The 14,666-nt window shown below is 37.6% G+C and overlaps 1 protein-coding gene across 28 annotated transcripts in view; it reads left to right on the plus strand.

Annotated features, from left to right (window-relative positions):
• NRXN1 (neurexin 1) overlaps positions 1-14,666 on the plus strand; it is a 715,706-nt gene that overhangs the window by 64,153 nt on the left and 636,887 nt on the right. For 19 of the 28 annotated variants that reach the window (XM_069799889.1, XM_069799890.1, XM_069799901.1 and 16 more), the window contains exon 2: positions 12,708-12,725. The exons of the other annotated variants lie outside the window; for them this stretch is intronic. In XM_069799889.1, coding sequence (XP_069655990.1) covers positions 12,708-12,725 — 18 coding nt within the window. The remainder of the gene's footprint in view (positions 1-12,707; positions 12,726-14,666) is intronic. 28 annotated transcript variants of the gene reach the window in all.

A 14,666-nucleotide genomic window follows, 5' to 3' on the forward strand; every position in this document is an offset into this window, starting at 1 on the left:
TTCTTCTATAGCTCTACATTTATATGTTTTCATGAATTTCCTTCTAAATTTCTATTTGACTCAGTCCCATGAAAGGTCATTACAATATTCCCTGCTGTCCCCTTAATATGTGCTACAGGGCAATACACCACAGAGACAACTTTTCATGAGCAATTATTATAATTGGTTCTGATAAAGTTTTAGCCCAGGAATAGTTCTCCACTAAAGAATCTTGTGTTGATTTTTCTTGATGCCAACTTCTTTGTCATTCTAACCAATTTGCTGTAGAAGACCTGACCATAGGAAAGATGCTTTACCACTTTTTCATCAGCAACTTGCTACTGTGCTGATCTATTATGATAGATGAATTATATCATAATTCATCATTATGTATTATATATCACGGCATAAATATACAGAACATAATCTCCACATGGCCTACACTGATGGTAATGTAGGTTTAGAAAAAAATGTAAAACGATTAAAGATTAGCATCACAATATATATCCAAGTAATTTGTTTCAGAAAGGAACAAAGGTAATATGGACATCTTCAAGAACTGTCAAAGATGACAATATAGTGGGTATCTGCTATAGTCCAATTGACCAGGAAGAACAAGTGGCTGAGGCCTTCTACAGACAGATAGAAGGAGCTTCACATTCACAGGCCCTGGTTCTCATGGGGGACTTCAACCACCCTGATATCTGCTGGAGGGACAACATATCAGGATATAAGCAATCCAGGAGGCTCCTGAAGTGCATCAGTGATAGACTCCTCCTCCAAATGATAGCAGAGCCAGTGAGGAGAGGTAGTCTGCTGGACCTCATACACCAACAAGGAGGAGCTCATTGGGGATGTGAAGATCAAGGCAGCCTCGACTGCAGTGGCCATGGTGGAGTTCAGGATCCTGAGGGCACGGAGGAGGGTGAGAAGCAGGCTCACAATACTTGCCTTCAGGAGAGCTGAGTTTGGCCTCTTCAAAGATCTGCTCAGAAAAGTCCCATAGGATAAGGCCCTGGAGAGAAGAGGGTCCAAGAAAGCCGGTTAATATTTATGGATCACCTCAAAGAGAGTTCCATCCCAACAAATACAAAGTCAGGCAGGCCTGTGTGGATGAACAAAGAGCTGCTAGCCAAACCCATACACAAAAAGGAAGCATACAAGGCATGGAAGCAAGGACAGGTAGCCTGGGAGGAATACAGAAACATTGTCTGAGCATCCAGGAATGAAGTTAGGAAAGCCAAAGCCCAAATGGAACTTAATTTGTCCAGGCATGTCAAAGACAAAAAGAAGGGCAACTCTAAGTACATTACTGACAAAAGAAAGACCAGGGAAACTGTGGACCCATTGTCAACAAGACAAGGGACCTGCTGACACAGGACATGGAAGAGGCTGAGGTACTGAATGCCTTCTTTGCCTCACCCTTTACTGGCAGGACTAAACTTCAGGAATCCCAGGTCCCAGAGACAAAGGGGAAAGGCTGGAGCAAGGAAGATGTACTCTTGGTGGAAGAGGATTGGGTCAGGGAATACTTACGCAAACTGGGCATACATAAGTCCATGGGGCCTGATGGGCTGCACCCACAAATGCTGAGGGAGCTGTCAAATGTCATTACAAGGCCACTCTCGACAATCTTTGATCAAACATGGTAGCTGGGAGAAGTACCCAAAGACTGGAAGAATGCAAATGTCACTCCCATCTTCAAGAAGGGCAAGAAGGAAGACCAGGGAACTACAGGCCAATCAGACTCACCACGATTGCTGGGAACATGATGGAACAGCTAATCCTGGAAACCACTTCCAGGCACATTAAGAATGAGAAAATCATCAGGAGAAATGAGCATGGCTTCAACAAAGGTAAGTCATGCTTGACCAACTTCTATGATTAATTGACTGACCTGGTAGATGAGAGCAGAGCACTGTATGTTGTCTACCTGGAGTTCAGTAAGGCCTTTGACACCGTCTCCCATAAGATCCTCATAGAGAAGCTGCTGATGTACGCACTGGATGAGCAGGCAGTGAGGTGGCTTGAAAAATGAATGGCCAGCCCAGAGGGTGATGATCAGTGGCACAAAGTCTACTTGGAGGCCAGCAACTAGCTGTGTACCCCAGGGGTCAATACTGGGTCTGATCCTGTTTAACATCTTCATTAATGATCTGGATGATGGGGCAGAGTGTACCCTCAGTAAGGAGGAGAACCCTCAAACTGGGAGGAGTGGCTGATACGCCAGAAGGTCATGCTGCCATCCAGAGGGACCTTGGCAGGGTGGTGAGATGGGCTGACAGCAACCTTATGAATTTCAACAAGAAGAAATGGAGGAACAACCACATGCACCCATATATGCTGGAAAGCAGCTTTGCAGAAAAAGACCTAAGGGTCCTGGGGGACACCAAACTGACCATGACCCAACAATATGCCCTTGGGGCAAAGAAGTCTAATGGTATGCTGGGCTGCATTGAACCAAAGCATTGCCAGCAGGTCAAGGGAGGTGATACTTCCTCTTTACTCAGCACTGATACGGCCAAGCCTGGAGTACTGTGTCCAGTTCTGGGCTTCTCCGTGCAAGAGAAACATGGACATACTGGAGAGAGTCGAATCAAGGTCCACAAAGATGATGAAGGGACTGGAGCATCTCTCCTATGAGAGTCTCAGCTGAGAGAGCTGAGACTGTTTTGCCTGGAAAAGAGAAAGCTCAGGGCAGGTCATGTCAATGTATATAAAAACCTAAAGGGAGGGTGCCTAGAGGATGGAGCCAGTCTCTCTTCAGTGGTGCCCACTGACAGGACCAGAGGCAATGGGCACAAACTGAAACACAGGAGGTACTTTCTGAACATCAGGAAACACTTTTTACTGTAAGGGTGACCGAGCACTGGCACAGCTTGCCCAGAGAGGTTGTGGAGTCTCCAACATTGGAGATATTCAAAAGCCATCTGGTCACAGTCCTGGGCAATCAACTCTACGTGGCCCTGCTTGAGCAGGGAGGTTGCAGCAGAAGATGTCCAGAGGTCTTTTCTACCCCAACTGTTCTGTGATTCTGTGATTCTGTGATATTGATTAAACTGTTAGGAAGACAACTAGCTCTAACTTTGTTTGGGTTCATTTTATAGACATCCCCAAAATGTGACTGTCTTGAAATATTTACTACGACTAGAAATTTTAATTGTGCAGTTCTGAGATAGGAATAGCCATAGATGAAAAATGAATGTAGCTAGCCATAATATACATCCAATCAGGGTTTTGCAAAAGCACATCAGGTACAGTATCTCCTTGTCAGGAGCCACCTTTTTAACCCATTCTAAACTAATGCCTGCAAGTTTTTTACATCATTTAGTAGCCTTATGAAAGTTACAATATATATTCTTATGCCAAGTAAATAACCGCTTAACCAATTCATATCAAAGTGATTAATGAAAATCAAGAATTGTTCTAAAGCATCTGTTTTCTGATTACCATGTGTGCAAGTACTCTGTACACCTGGGAGCTCATTCCAGGCATTCACGTGGCTACAAAAAACCATATCGTTGCTCAGTTCCTGTAAAATCTATGGAGGAAATAAAAAATATATCAATTCTTACTTCAGCTAATAATGACCAGATATTAAGTGAAGAAATTATGATTTTTTAAATTGTAAAATTTCTTGTAATTAGTTTCATTGTCATTATCTATAACTACTAATTAGTCAGAATAACATTCAGCATTAGCACTGAAATGATTGTAGACTAGTAAAGGAGAAAATTAAGTTCAGTTCTTTAAAAAAAAATAAAGATATCTATTTTGTTCACTCACAGTCACAGATAGCTGTGATTAAATTTTAATTTGATGTCAAATTAAACACTCAGTTACAGCATGCTGACTTCCAGAGTAGAGCTCCACTCACTTCAGAGGAATTTCCCATTTAAATGAGCAGAAAGTTTGTTCTGTACCATTCTAAAGGCTTCCAAAGGCACGTGCAGCTCAGTTCACATCCACAAAATGAATCTTTGTAGTAGCCAAAAAAATTCAATAGTGACTAGCAAAAGAACTATACAACAAAGTGATTTTGAATAGTTACTCTATTTTTAATTGTGTACAGTGTGTCTTCTACATTTTCAGCTGCTAACTCTCAAGAACACTTCATACCAAATTGTCTTCAGCCACCTGTGTTAAAGTCATAGCATCACTGATAGCACACAAACATTCCTCACTTCTGTATAAAGACAGCATGTGAGTACAAAAATATGGCTAGCTTTGCATGCAGGCCTGTTAATTTTCGTGTAGTACTAGTCTGGGAAGGCACAAATTCAGCTACAGAGTCAGGGCCTGAGTGAATATCTCAGATGGGCTGTTATATGTCATCACCCTTTAGTAAGTATTATGAAGGAGAAATACGATATTTACACAGCAGAGACTGTGAAAGTGTAGATACCTGCCAGTTCACCATACAATACAAAACCAGTAGAAAACTTGTAGGAAGCATTGTCTAAAACCAATATCCTTCTCATGGACAAAAAATGTGACCTCTCCTCCTTTGAGTGTTATCCACTGGATCATCACCTCTGTAAAGCTGCCATCCAGTTGGAAAATTACTTCTGCCATTCAACCACTGCACAGCATTTTTACCCACCGTCGGCTCAGCTAATTCTATTGTATTAATGGGTCTAACAGACCAGTTTTGCTGAAAGGATGGTTGGACAGGGATTTGATTTCTTCTGATAGTAACTGGGGCCTGATTTTGCAGCCTCTTGCATAGACATAATTGACTACACAAAGCACAGCGCAACAAGGAATCAGATTTACTGGGCTAGTTTCTATTCTCATGTACACCAAAACAAGCACAAATAATTGTGAAAAATCTTTATTCTTCATTTCACAACTGTTTCTTAAAGAAGTTGTTGAAATAAGTTATTTTATGAATTTTTGGAATTAATTTCAAAACAGATATTCTTAAAATAGAAATACCTATATGTCACCCTGCATCACTTTTATAGAACATACTCTGTTCTTGCCATTACTCTCTGCCAGCCAGAGTAGTTAATTCTGTATGAAAGGTTTTGATAGGAATATCCTGAAAGTATATTTTCATGCCATGTATCCAGCAGGGCTAAATTGGAGAAAATCCAAAGGAATAATAATAATAATGCTAGGAAGAAAAGAAGAGTTACGGTCAGATGTACAGGCTATGTAAAGCGGACCGTATACAGTCAGTTCTTAATTCTAGTTAGTTTATCCATTCTCCGTGATAGGAAATAAGACCTCTAGTGATTACAAGGAAGAGGTCTAAAAGCACAAATCAAAGTGCGCAGATCCCAGAGATTTTCAATGGAAATTGAATGTTTCCAATCCAGAGAAATAGTACCAGAGGCTAAATGGAAAAAGAGCAGCAATTCTTAAAGAATATCTGGTTACTGAGTGAAATACATAGATTTACACTGTGTTTCATTTTCTGCTTATACATGGAAATTAAAACACAGGGGAGGGAGTGTGGTTCTTTGACTCACCTTCACTTATGCAAATGACTTATTTCTCCTTTCATTATCTCTATTATTAATATTACTAAATTCAATTATTAAAAAACCTTTGATTCCACCTTTGATACCTGGTTGTGGTTACTGCAGCCATGACACTTATGCAAGAACATTTGTCCCGGTGACTGATGGAAATTTTTTTAAAGCATTGACATATTGCAAGCAGGTCTGAAGTTTAGTATGTCTGAAACTAGCCAGAACCATTTTGGAGAAAAGGATTAAATTTAATGAAGTGGCAAAATAAGGCCAAAGACAAATTTCTTGGGATTGTAATATAATTAAAAAGCAGTCATTTTTATATCTACATCATCATCTCTCCCCTGAGTCAGTCCAAGTTTATTTAGAAGTATGGTAAAAATTACTAAAAGAAGAGGACAAGTTACTTCCCAAAAATGTCTGATGTAGGAAGTAGTTGAGAAAAAGGAGATTTGGGTATCAAAGATGTGCTTATTTATTAACTACTGTGGCTTCAAGAAGCACAAGTTTATTCAGATGTACAATATCTAAAAATGTGTAACAATAAAATAATCATAGATTAACAGCATTAAACTAAAGCAATGTTGAATGGTTTCACATTTGAGACACTTGTGATGATAAATGATAGAAAAGTGATAAAGCTGCATAAGAATCAAGCACCACAAAAAATTGTTGCCTCAGTAAGACTATTGATTCAATTATGTCTCGATTTTGACTCTGTTGTCTGCAGACAACTGCAGAGGGTATTAGAAAATATTACAGGGTGTAGAAGTAAATTGGGGGTGGGGGTATTTTCCCATTGGGAACAATAGTAATGATTTGTCTGAATGATTTTTTTTCACCCATTATATTTGAATTCTTCATGGGAAACAGTGAGCTCTTTGTGCAAATGGTGCAGAGATTGGTTCTGAGAAAACAATTTATTTGAACATTTTTGTGTTTAACAGGGTGTCAAAGTATTTGCTGCTTTTTATGCTTGGTTTCTGTTCTCATTTGACTAGAGAAAATTCATAGATTCATACAAGTTATGTCCAGAATGTACTGCTATGAAAATATTAACCTGACCTCCTAAATGACAAAAGGCAGAATTTCTCCCAGTGATTCCTACAATTCAGCCCAAAAGCAGTGATTGCTATACAGTTTCTGCTAGACAAAGGCTCTGTCTTAAGACTTCAGGGAAGAATTACCCAGTATTCCCAATGCTTATTTTATCTTTATTGAAAATTTTCATCTTATTTTCAGTTTGAACTTTTCTGACTCTCAATCCCAGCATTTGTCTGGTTGAAAGGACTTCCAGGTATCAAGAATCTTTCTCCCGACATTCATGGTTACAGATTGGGTTCAAGACACCTCTTCATCTCATCTTTGATATATTCAATAGATTGAGCATCTTAGGGCTTTCATTGTAAGACATGGTTACTGAGTTTTCTTAGGTTTTTAATGCCATGAATGACTGTGGGAAAAGGTTTTTTTCTGAAAATTCTTTCATTTTTTATTTCCTTTTAAATATATGAGCACTGGAACAACACAGTAATGGTTTTAGTTATGCCACAAAAAGTAATGCCATTTTCTCTTTCTGTTCATTATTTCTTTGCCTATGCATTCAAGACTTGCACTGCCCCCCTTAGTTGCTGCTTCACACTAGGAGCTCATCTACAGTAGCTTAACTAAAATGATCTTGTCATTATTTCATTCTCAATGCATTTGGAATACATAGTGCTATCTAGAAAAGGTGACCTCACCTAGAGTAAATTCATAGATGTTAGTAGAATTTACAGAGGTGTACCAAATTTGAGCCGATGGCTTTATCTTGTACAAAACTGGGAGAAACATCTAATTGTGCCATAATGATGCTCACTTGGCAGAAAGCCTCATCCTCATTTTTGGTCAAGACAGGTCATCTATGCTCCTGACAGTATCGTACCTTTCTCCTGAGTCTTGTACAGGGCATTCCAGAAAAGAAGGGATCTTCAGAGAGATGTAGATAGAAAATGGAGCTAGAACAGAACCAAACTCCTGTTATTCTGAAATTTCTCCCTTCCACAAAAAAAAAAAAAAAAAATCAATGGAGTCCCTGTTATATTATATCTCTACCCGCTGCACTGGAAAGTCCTCTGAATGGGTCCACCCAAAGTTGTGTGGAGTCTGGGAGAGGCTGTACATTAATTTCAGACCTAATGGGGCCATGTGGAAATGTAGGAATTCCTGGGCCCTCTTCCCTAGATTCTGGTGGATTTGCAGATTTTGCGGATGAATCCCAAATTTTGTTCCATGAAGCCCAGCTGTAGGAAATGCTGCTTCCCTATTCATTCAATATTCAAGCAGAAGGTTGCAGCAGAATCAGAGTTCTGTACTAGGTATCTTTATAATGCATTTCTAATTATTCATAGTTACAGTCAGTAATTCCAATCAATATTTAGAGTGGTTTTCAAAAGTACATTTCAAAAAAATATAAATAATCCTAATGGAATTTATCAGGTACACAGCACTTGAGAAGACCAATGCTAATAGCCATAGATTTCCAATGTATTGCTTTAGTTTATCATTATTTAGACTATGACTGTTCATGCTTTATAACATGCTTTATAACATATTTCATGTTTTCATATCCTTTCCAAATATTTTCTTTTGAACCACGTGTAAAATAAAACAATTTCTCTAATAATTTGAGAAACTGATGAGACAGGCTAAGTTACACTATCCAAAAGATGCTGGGTGCAGTCCCATAGAATAAGCTGCCTCTTGAAATGACATTTTCCAGTACAGTATTTTTAAGTAGATAAATTTATGGAGAAGTACACTGATGCATTATTCTTTGGGAAAATGAACTTAAAATATCACATCTTAAATTTCTAGTCATCATTTTTATTGCAAGACACCTGCATAAAAATAAGTTTTATTTCAGGCTACTTCCCCACTATTCGTACTACTGAATATCCTATGAAATTTCATAAACTATGTCTGTTGTATATTATACCATTCATTGTTGCCAAAGTGATTTTGAACTATAATTTTGATGAGGAAAAAAATAACTATAAAAATGTCACTTCTAATATGCTACTTCTTACTGTGTTATTTCTAGAATGCTATTTCTGTAACTTCAAAATACTAATGTACTCTTTCATCTGTTTATCATGAAAACACTGTTCTTATATAATTGTCAGGAGAAATATTGTGCTCTGTGTGTGGCTAAGGTGTAAATATTCTGGCAGAAGAAAAAAATGTAATGGCAGAAATAACCACAAAAGTTATAAACAGTCACTTATTTTTTTAAAAAAAATCAAGGTTTCAATGAAGCATCACTAAATATTAAGATGATTCCTGAATTAGTAAAAATATCCTGTAAAAACATGATTCCTATTTTTATATCACTGAACCATAGTAATATGCTAAAATAATTAGAATTGGTTGGGCATTTACTGCAAAAAAATATGGAGCAGATTCTGCTCTTAGCTCAGTAGGGACAGCCTGAGACAATTCATCTGAAGATAATAAGCCAATTTCACAGCCTGTGTAAGTTGTATAGTTCTATTGATTTCAACCGTGTCACACCAGATTTAAATCAACTGAATATTTGGCTCAATATGTGCAGTCAACAGATTACACCAGTAGTGCTGAGAGCAGAATTTGGCCAAAGGAATTAGGTTGTTCACACAGAAATTAGCAGTGGCATTTAGTATCATTGTTGGTTGGGGTTGGGGGAAGGTCTAGGAAATAACCATTTGCAGTGGATGAAGATCTGTCTAGTTCTTCAAGTGAGTAGTTCGGTGCAACGTGAAAACAGAGGACTTTTCACATCTACTAGAAGTCAGAGTGCTGAAGAGAAAATTACCTGTCTGGGCAGTCATCTGGTTGCTAGTGGAGGCTGTAAGGCCATTCTGCTCCTCTGCTGTTGTGTTGACAGTCCCTTTTAGACCCTTGTCTCATACCTGGGCTGTGCTTTAGTGAAAATCATTGGTATGACCAGCTGGTGCAGAAAAGGCTGAGAGCCGTTCTGTGCCAATGCCTACAGCAGCTAGGAGATAGCACTTTGGGTCTTGAAAGCCTCTGGTTCCACTGATGCCAACAGAGCTACTCAGCAGACAGTAAGGTCCTCCAGGTTGGATGGATGTGGGTAAATTCAGACTGCGGGTGGCTAAATCATCAGCAATGACAGAAATGTGTAATACGGCTTTACTCTCCTGCAGGTACATAAATTTTACACCAGTGCAACTGTAATGACATAAATACAGTTACTCCTGATTTAGATGAGGAAGATTTTGTTCCCTCCAAACTGCAAAATTAAGATGTTGATAGTATACATGGCTTTCAGTTTCCTTTTATTTATTATTTTTTTAAGAGTGGCGGGAGTAAGCAAAATGAATAAAAGCAAAGTTATAATTTCGGTCTTCTGGCTTCTTAGTCTCTGCTTAGAAGAATAGGCCATGCCAAGAAAATAGGAATAAGGAAAGTCAGGCAAAGTGTTAGTGATATGGAAATGTATCAGCCATCTCAAAAAAACACCTTAAATAAATAATAGTGCTCAATGCTAATCTAATGTAAAAACCTCATAAAGTACCATTAAAAAGCTGAACTAATTTTTTTCTTAGTTTGCAAAACTGTTTAAGATGGTTTAACTTACCATGACAAAAACATGCGGAGGAATGAATTTTCATGCCCGTTACTCATGTATAGGGGTTTGACTATGTACACGGTTTTATTCACAGAGCAGGAATTCAACACTTTCAATTTTATTTAATTCAAAATGCTTTGACAGTTTAATTTACTATCACTTAAAAGTTTAATCAATCAGACATTTAGGGGAAGCTGCTCAGCTAGTGTAAATCTTTCATGTGACAGTCACCAAAAAAGACATACCAATCACTGCTAAGAATAGGGCCCATGATATAAAACAAAATATGCTAAACCCTGTAACCAGATGAGTTTAACCATCTGACGGTGCCTGTGATGTCATTTTCAGAACTCTCCCTTTGACTCTGGCATCATGAGCAACAGAACTGGCCTTTTAGCAAGTTCATGTGTTGGTGTTAAGTAATCATGTTAAGCTAAATATGGCCACCACAAAGGATGTCATTGCAGTATTGGTATTGCAATAAATATACCAACACTGCAGTAACCAGGACTAGATGAAGGAACCTGAAGTTATACTACAACTGAAATAAATAATTTATTTTTTATTAAGTTTGGGAGGGTTTGTACCTAAAGAAAGGAAATTACTATATGCAGTTAAAGGAAGAAGGGTCTTCCAGAAAAGTTTAGCTATAAGTAGCTGTTTCTAATAGCCCAAATATCACTATAATTTACACCGCATATAGAACATAATATCTTTGTCTTGTGAAATTGGGTGTTTTTCATTTTCTCGGTGACCTTTATTCGATTTGTTGATCTTCAGATATTTACTCACACCAGGCATACTGCTTTTCATATTTTTTTTCTTTTCAGCCTCTTATTTTTCTAAATGCATGAAACAGTATGTACCCTTTGCACTTTCATAACAAACTAAAATTTCAGGCAGTGAGATTTTAGAAGTCTAAATTTAGAATATGTGCATGGAGAAGGTAATTTATAATATCTTACACCAAATAACTTTATCTGGTCTGGCCTATGAGTATTGCAACTAAAAACTGAGAGACTTAAACCCTTAGTATTCATCGTTTATAGTAGTTATTATTTTTGAAGTGGTAAACTTTTCAAATTATTTATTGGAATACTGTCTAGTTATGATGAGATTTTTCAGTGTTTTGTGGCATTAACTTATAAAGGCTTTTCATTATGAAAAGTGACACATTCTGGCAGAAAATTGCTATGCTTAAGAGATATCATTGAGCCCAGTTCTGTGTAACTTGTTTTATTGACTCCTGGTTTACGATATATCCAAATTAATTTAGATCACATTTCTTAATGGTCACATGAAAAGGTATTTTCCTATAGGAAGACTCCATGAGAAATAACCTGTAATGAGAGAACTGGGCTTCAATTCACAATTGCTTCTGAGTGCTCGCTCCCCAAGAAGTGTTGACGGAGGCAGCACAAATTGCAGGAAGATCTCCCAAGCAGTCGGACTGCTGTGTTGTCACCCTTCCCCATTTCTTTGTTGGTTTCGCACAGTCCATCTCCTTGACTTCCGTGTTGTTTTTCCTTTGTTGTTTTTCCTTTGTTATTTTACCTTTCCCATTTTCTCTCTCCCCTGAGATATCTTTGTACTCTCTCCTATCCTCTCCTCAGTCAAAATCATAATGGGCAACAGAGACATAGTCCCTCAAAATCACCTACCTAGTGGAGGAACTAGTAGAGACTAGCATGAGTACTAGGACACTGAGCCTCTTTCTTAAATTTAAATTCTGTCCACTTCATTAGCTGACACTCAATTCCTAGTCCCCTCTAGCTTTGTAGGCTTTGGGGGAACCTTCTTTCCTGTGCCCCATATTGATGTTGGGTTGGGGATGAAAGGCCAAATTATTGCTTGTTAATAGGAGCCTTTACTTAGGTAAAATGCCCCTTGATCTAATCCGGGGGCAGAATCCATGCCTGAGATTGCTGTGGCCTTTGCTAGCTGTACCAGGCAAAGTAGTGATTGATTTTTTAAGATGTGCAAGTTTCTGATGCTGACAAATGCTGTGGGACATGATCCTACAATTCTGAGGTATTCCACCCAGTTTAAGTGACAGTTTTTCCACATGGGATTTGGAGATCTAACCCAATGTCCAGAGTGAGTACCTCAGTAATGAGTACAGGATCAGCCACGCTGCCTGTGGTAACATCTTCACAGCGTATTCTAAAACTTAAGTTATCTTGTTCAATCTGTTTAAAATAATCATCTACTTCATACAGGACAGTAAGGAATATTCAGAATGGGAAAATAGAAGCAAATTAACTTAGAATCCCTTTCACAAATGACTGATGGCTTTAAAATATATAGTTATAAAAGTCTTACAAGAAGATCTCTGATTAATGACTAATAATAATTGAATTTATGAAGAGCTGCAGTAAATTGAGCTGCAGTAAATCCTGTACAATTTTTTCGCTTTGGAAACAGTATTGTTTTATTTCATATCACGTGAATTTTGTTAAATAGAGGAAAGACTGCTTCCCTGGTGCTTTTGTTTTTCCCTCTGGATTGTAGCAGTGGAGCACTTGCATGTTGTGTTTGATGCCTTGCATGATGAAGACATGCAATGGCAAGTTCCAGTCTGCATGCTGCTTAATGAATGTTTTCCTTTTCTCTCCTTCCCTGTTATGTGCTTACAGAAGACAACTATGTGGAAGGTGGGTGCTTTCTACCTTATTTTCCTAAGCTCTTGTTTTTCCCTTCTGTTTAGTGGTTTTTTCCCCTTCTGCTTAATGTTATAAAAGTACACATATCATTCAGTACGGTAAGTTGCATTTTTTTACCCATAAAGGTATACAAGTTTATTAAATAAGTGTGATTTCTTTTTTCATACAGAACACAAGCAAAGCTCTGTTTTAATATTGGCCTTATTCATGTAATTCCAGAATAACCTCACTGAAACAATGATGGGATTTATACTCATATGACTGATATCACCCTTCAAAATCATTCAGGAGATTTGCAGAAGGACTGATTTCTTTTCATGTTCTGTATGAAAAACACTTCAAGAAACTATTTGTTTCATTAGTGTGCAGCATAAATCCTCTTCATGAGAATGTAATGCATGTTAAATACCTATCTTTTAGTTGCTTAGGAAAATGGAAAGCGCTTTGTTCTTTAATACTACAAATCTTGCTTCCTGTAATATCCTTTACAGCACAAAGTTTTAGGAATAAAGTTTTTCTGTCTAACTTTTCAACATAATGCACTCTGCCTTTTGAACATTGTGAAAGAAGCAGCATGTGATTTTAATAATAATGTTGGTATGTAATTAAGTCCCTTTAAAGAAAGTATGGCACAGGGCAGTGGAAACTAAAGCACAATGCCATCTAGCCTGAATATTGGTAAGTAAGTCTATTAGCTGGTAAAACCTGTTGCGTGCATATATATATATATATATATCATAGTTTTAAAGGTACAGAATATGCTTCACAGATCAGTTATTGCTGGGAATCAATATTTTCTTTTTGCTTATAAGCCAAAAGGTGCAGGTGCTTTTTTATGTACAAGTGCTTTTAAAAGTCTCTCTGGGCTGAATCTTTGCATATTGGATAACCAATTATCTATTTGAAAAATTAGTTTATCTATCTAAACCAAGCAATAACTTTTTTTTTTTTCCAATGCTTTTGAACCTATTTTTAAATCAAGGACTTTGTAAGCTAACTCATATGCAAAGTGACTGCCCTGGCACAGCTCTGACCCAGGGTCCTGTAGTGGCCCCACTTGGGGGCCTGAGTTCATTCAGGATTCAAGTCACCATGGGCCACTGCTTGCCTGTTCAGTCCCAATTTTCTAAAAAAGCCTAGAAGTATCGATACTGCATTTCTCTATGCTACTGTATTCAAGGGCAAAGAGAGGTGCTCAGATTTAGCACATACATGATGCTGTGTAATTTTATTAAAATATATGTTACCAGTAGGAGAAAGAAAATTTAAACAATTCAGATGCTTTAATCGTGTGCAGTCACGCACATAGATATCAATACAATATCCTTTTTATTGTGAAATCAAAATGTATTCAACAACACTGGGACAGGAATTCTAACGGAAAAACATAAAAGCCTGGAAATAAGTACCTAATCTTATATTTGATCTGTGCATAAAACTCTTACTGGTGTCAACATGAGTCTCAAATGTGAATTAGGATCAGTATAACTAGATAAGGAGGTTCAATTTCATTTCACGTATTCATTTATGCACAGCAGTACAAGATAAAGCCTGGATAACAGTTAATCCAGACTTTACCTGAATCTAATTCTTGAAGGCGCAACCTTAAATTTATTCCAACCCAGGTCTGTATACTTATGCATACATTAAAGTTACAAGGGATGTATATGTAAAGAATGGAAGCATAGAATGGTGTATCCAAAGCACAGTCTGGAAATAGAACTATACTTTTTCATCTTTGATTTCTGTGCTATCTGAGCATCTCTGTAAGTTAGGCTACATCAGAAAACAGAAGGATTTAGTATTCACAGAGTTAATTTTGTATATATTGCTGGTATAAAAAGGCTACATTTTATTCATTTTACTAAAATTGTGCTAGGGTTGAACATGTTCACTGCAGGTTTACCATGTTTAAATTTTGTTTTGGCCTGT

This window comes from Haliaeetus albicilla, chromosome 13 (genome assembly GCF_947461875.1).
Source record: "Haliaeetus albicilla chromosome 13, bHalAlb1.1, whole genome shotgun sequence".
In the NCBI taxonomy this organism is placed as follows: Eukaryota; Metazoa; Chordata; class Aves; order Accipitriformes; family Accipitridae; genus Haliaeetus; species Haliaeetus albicilla.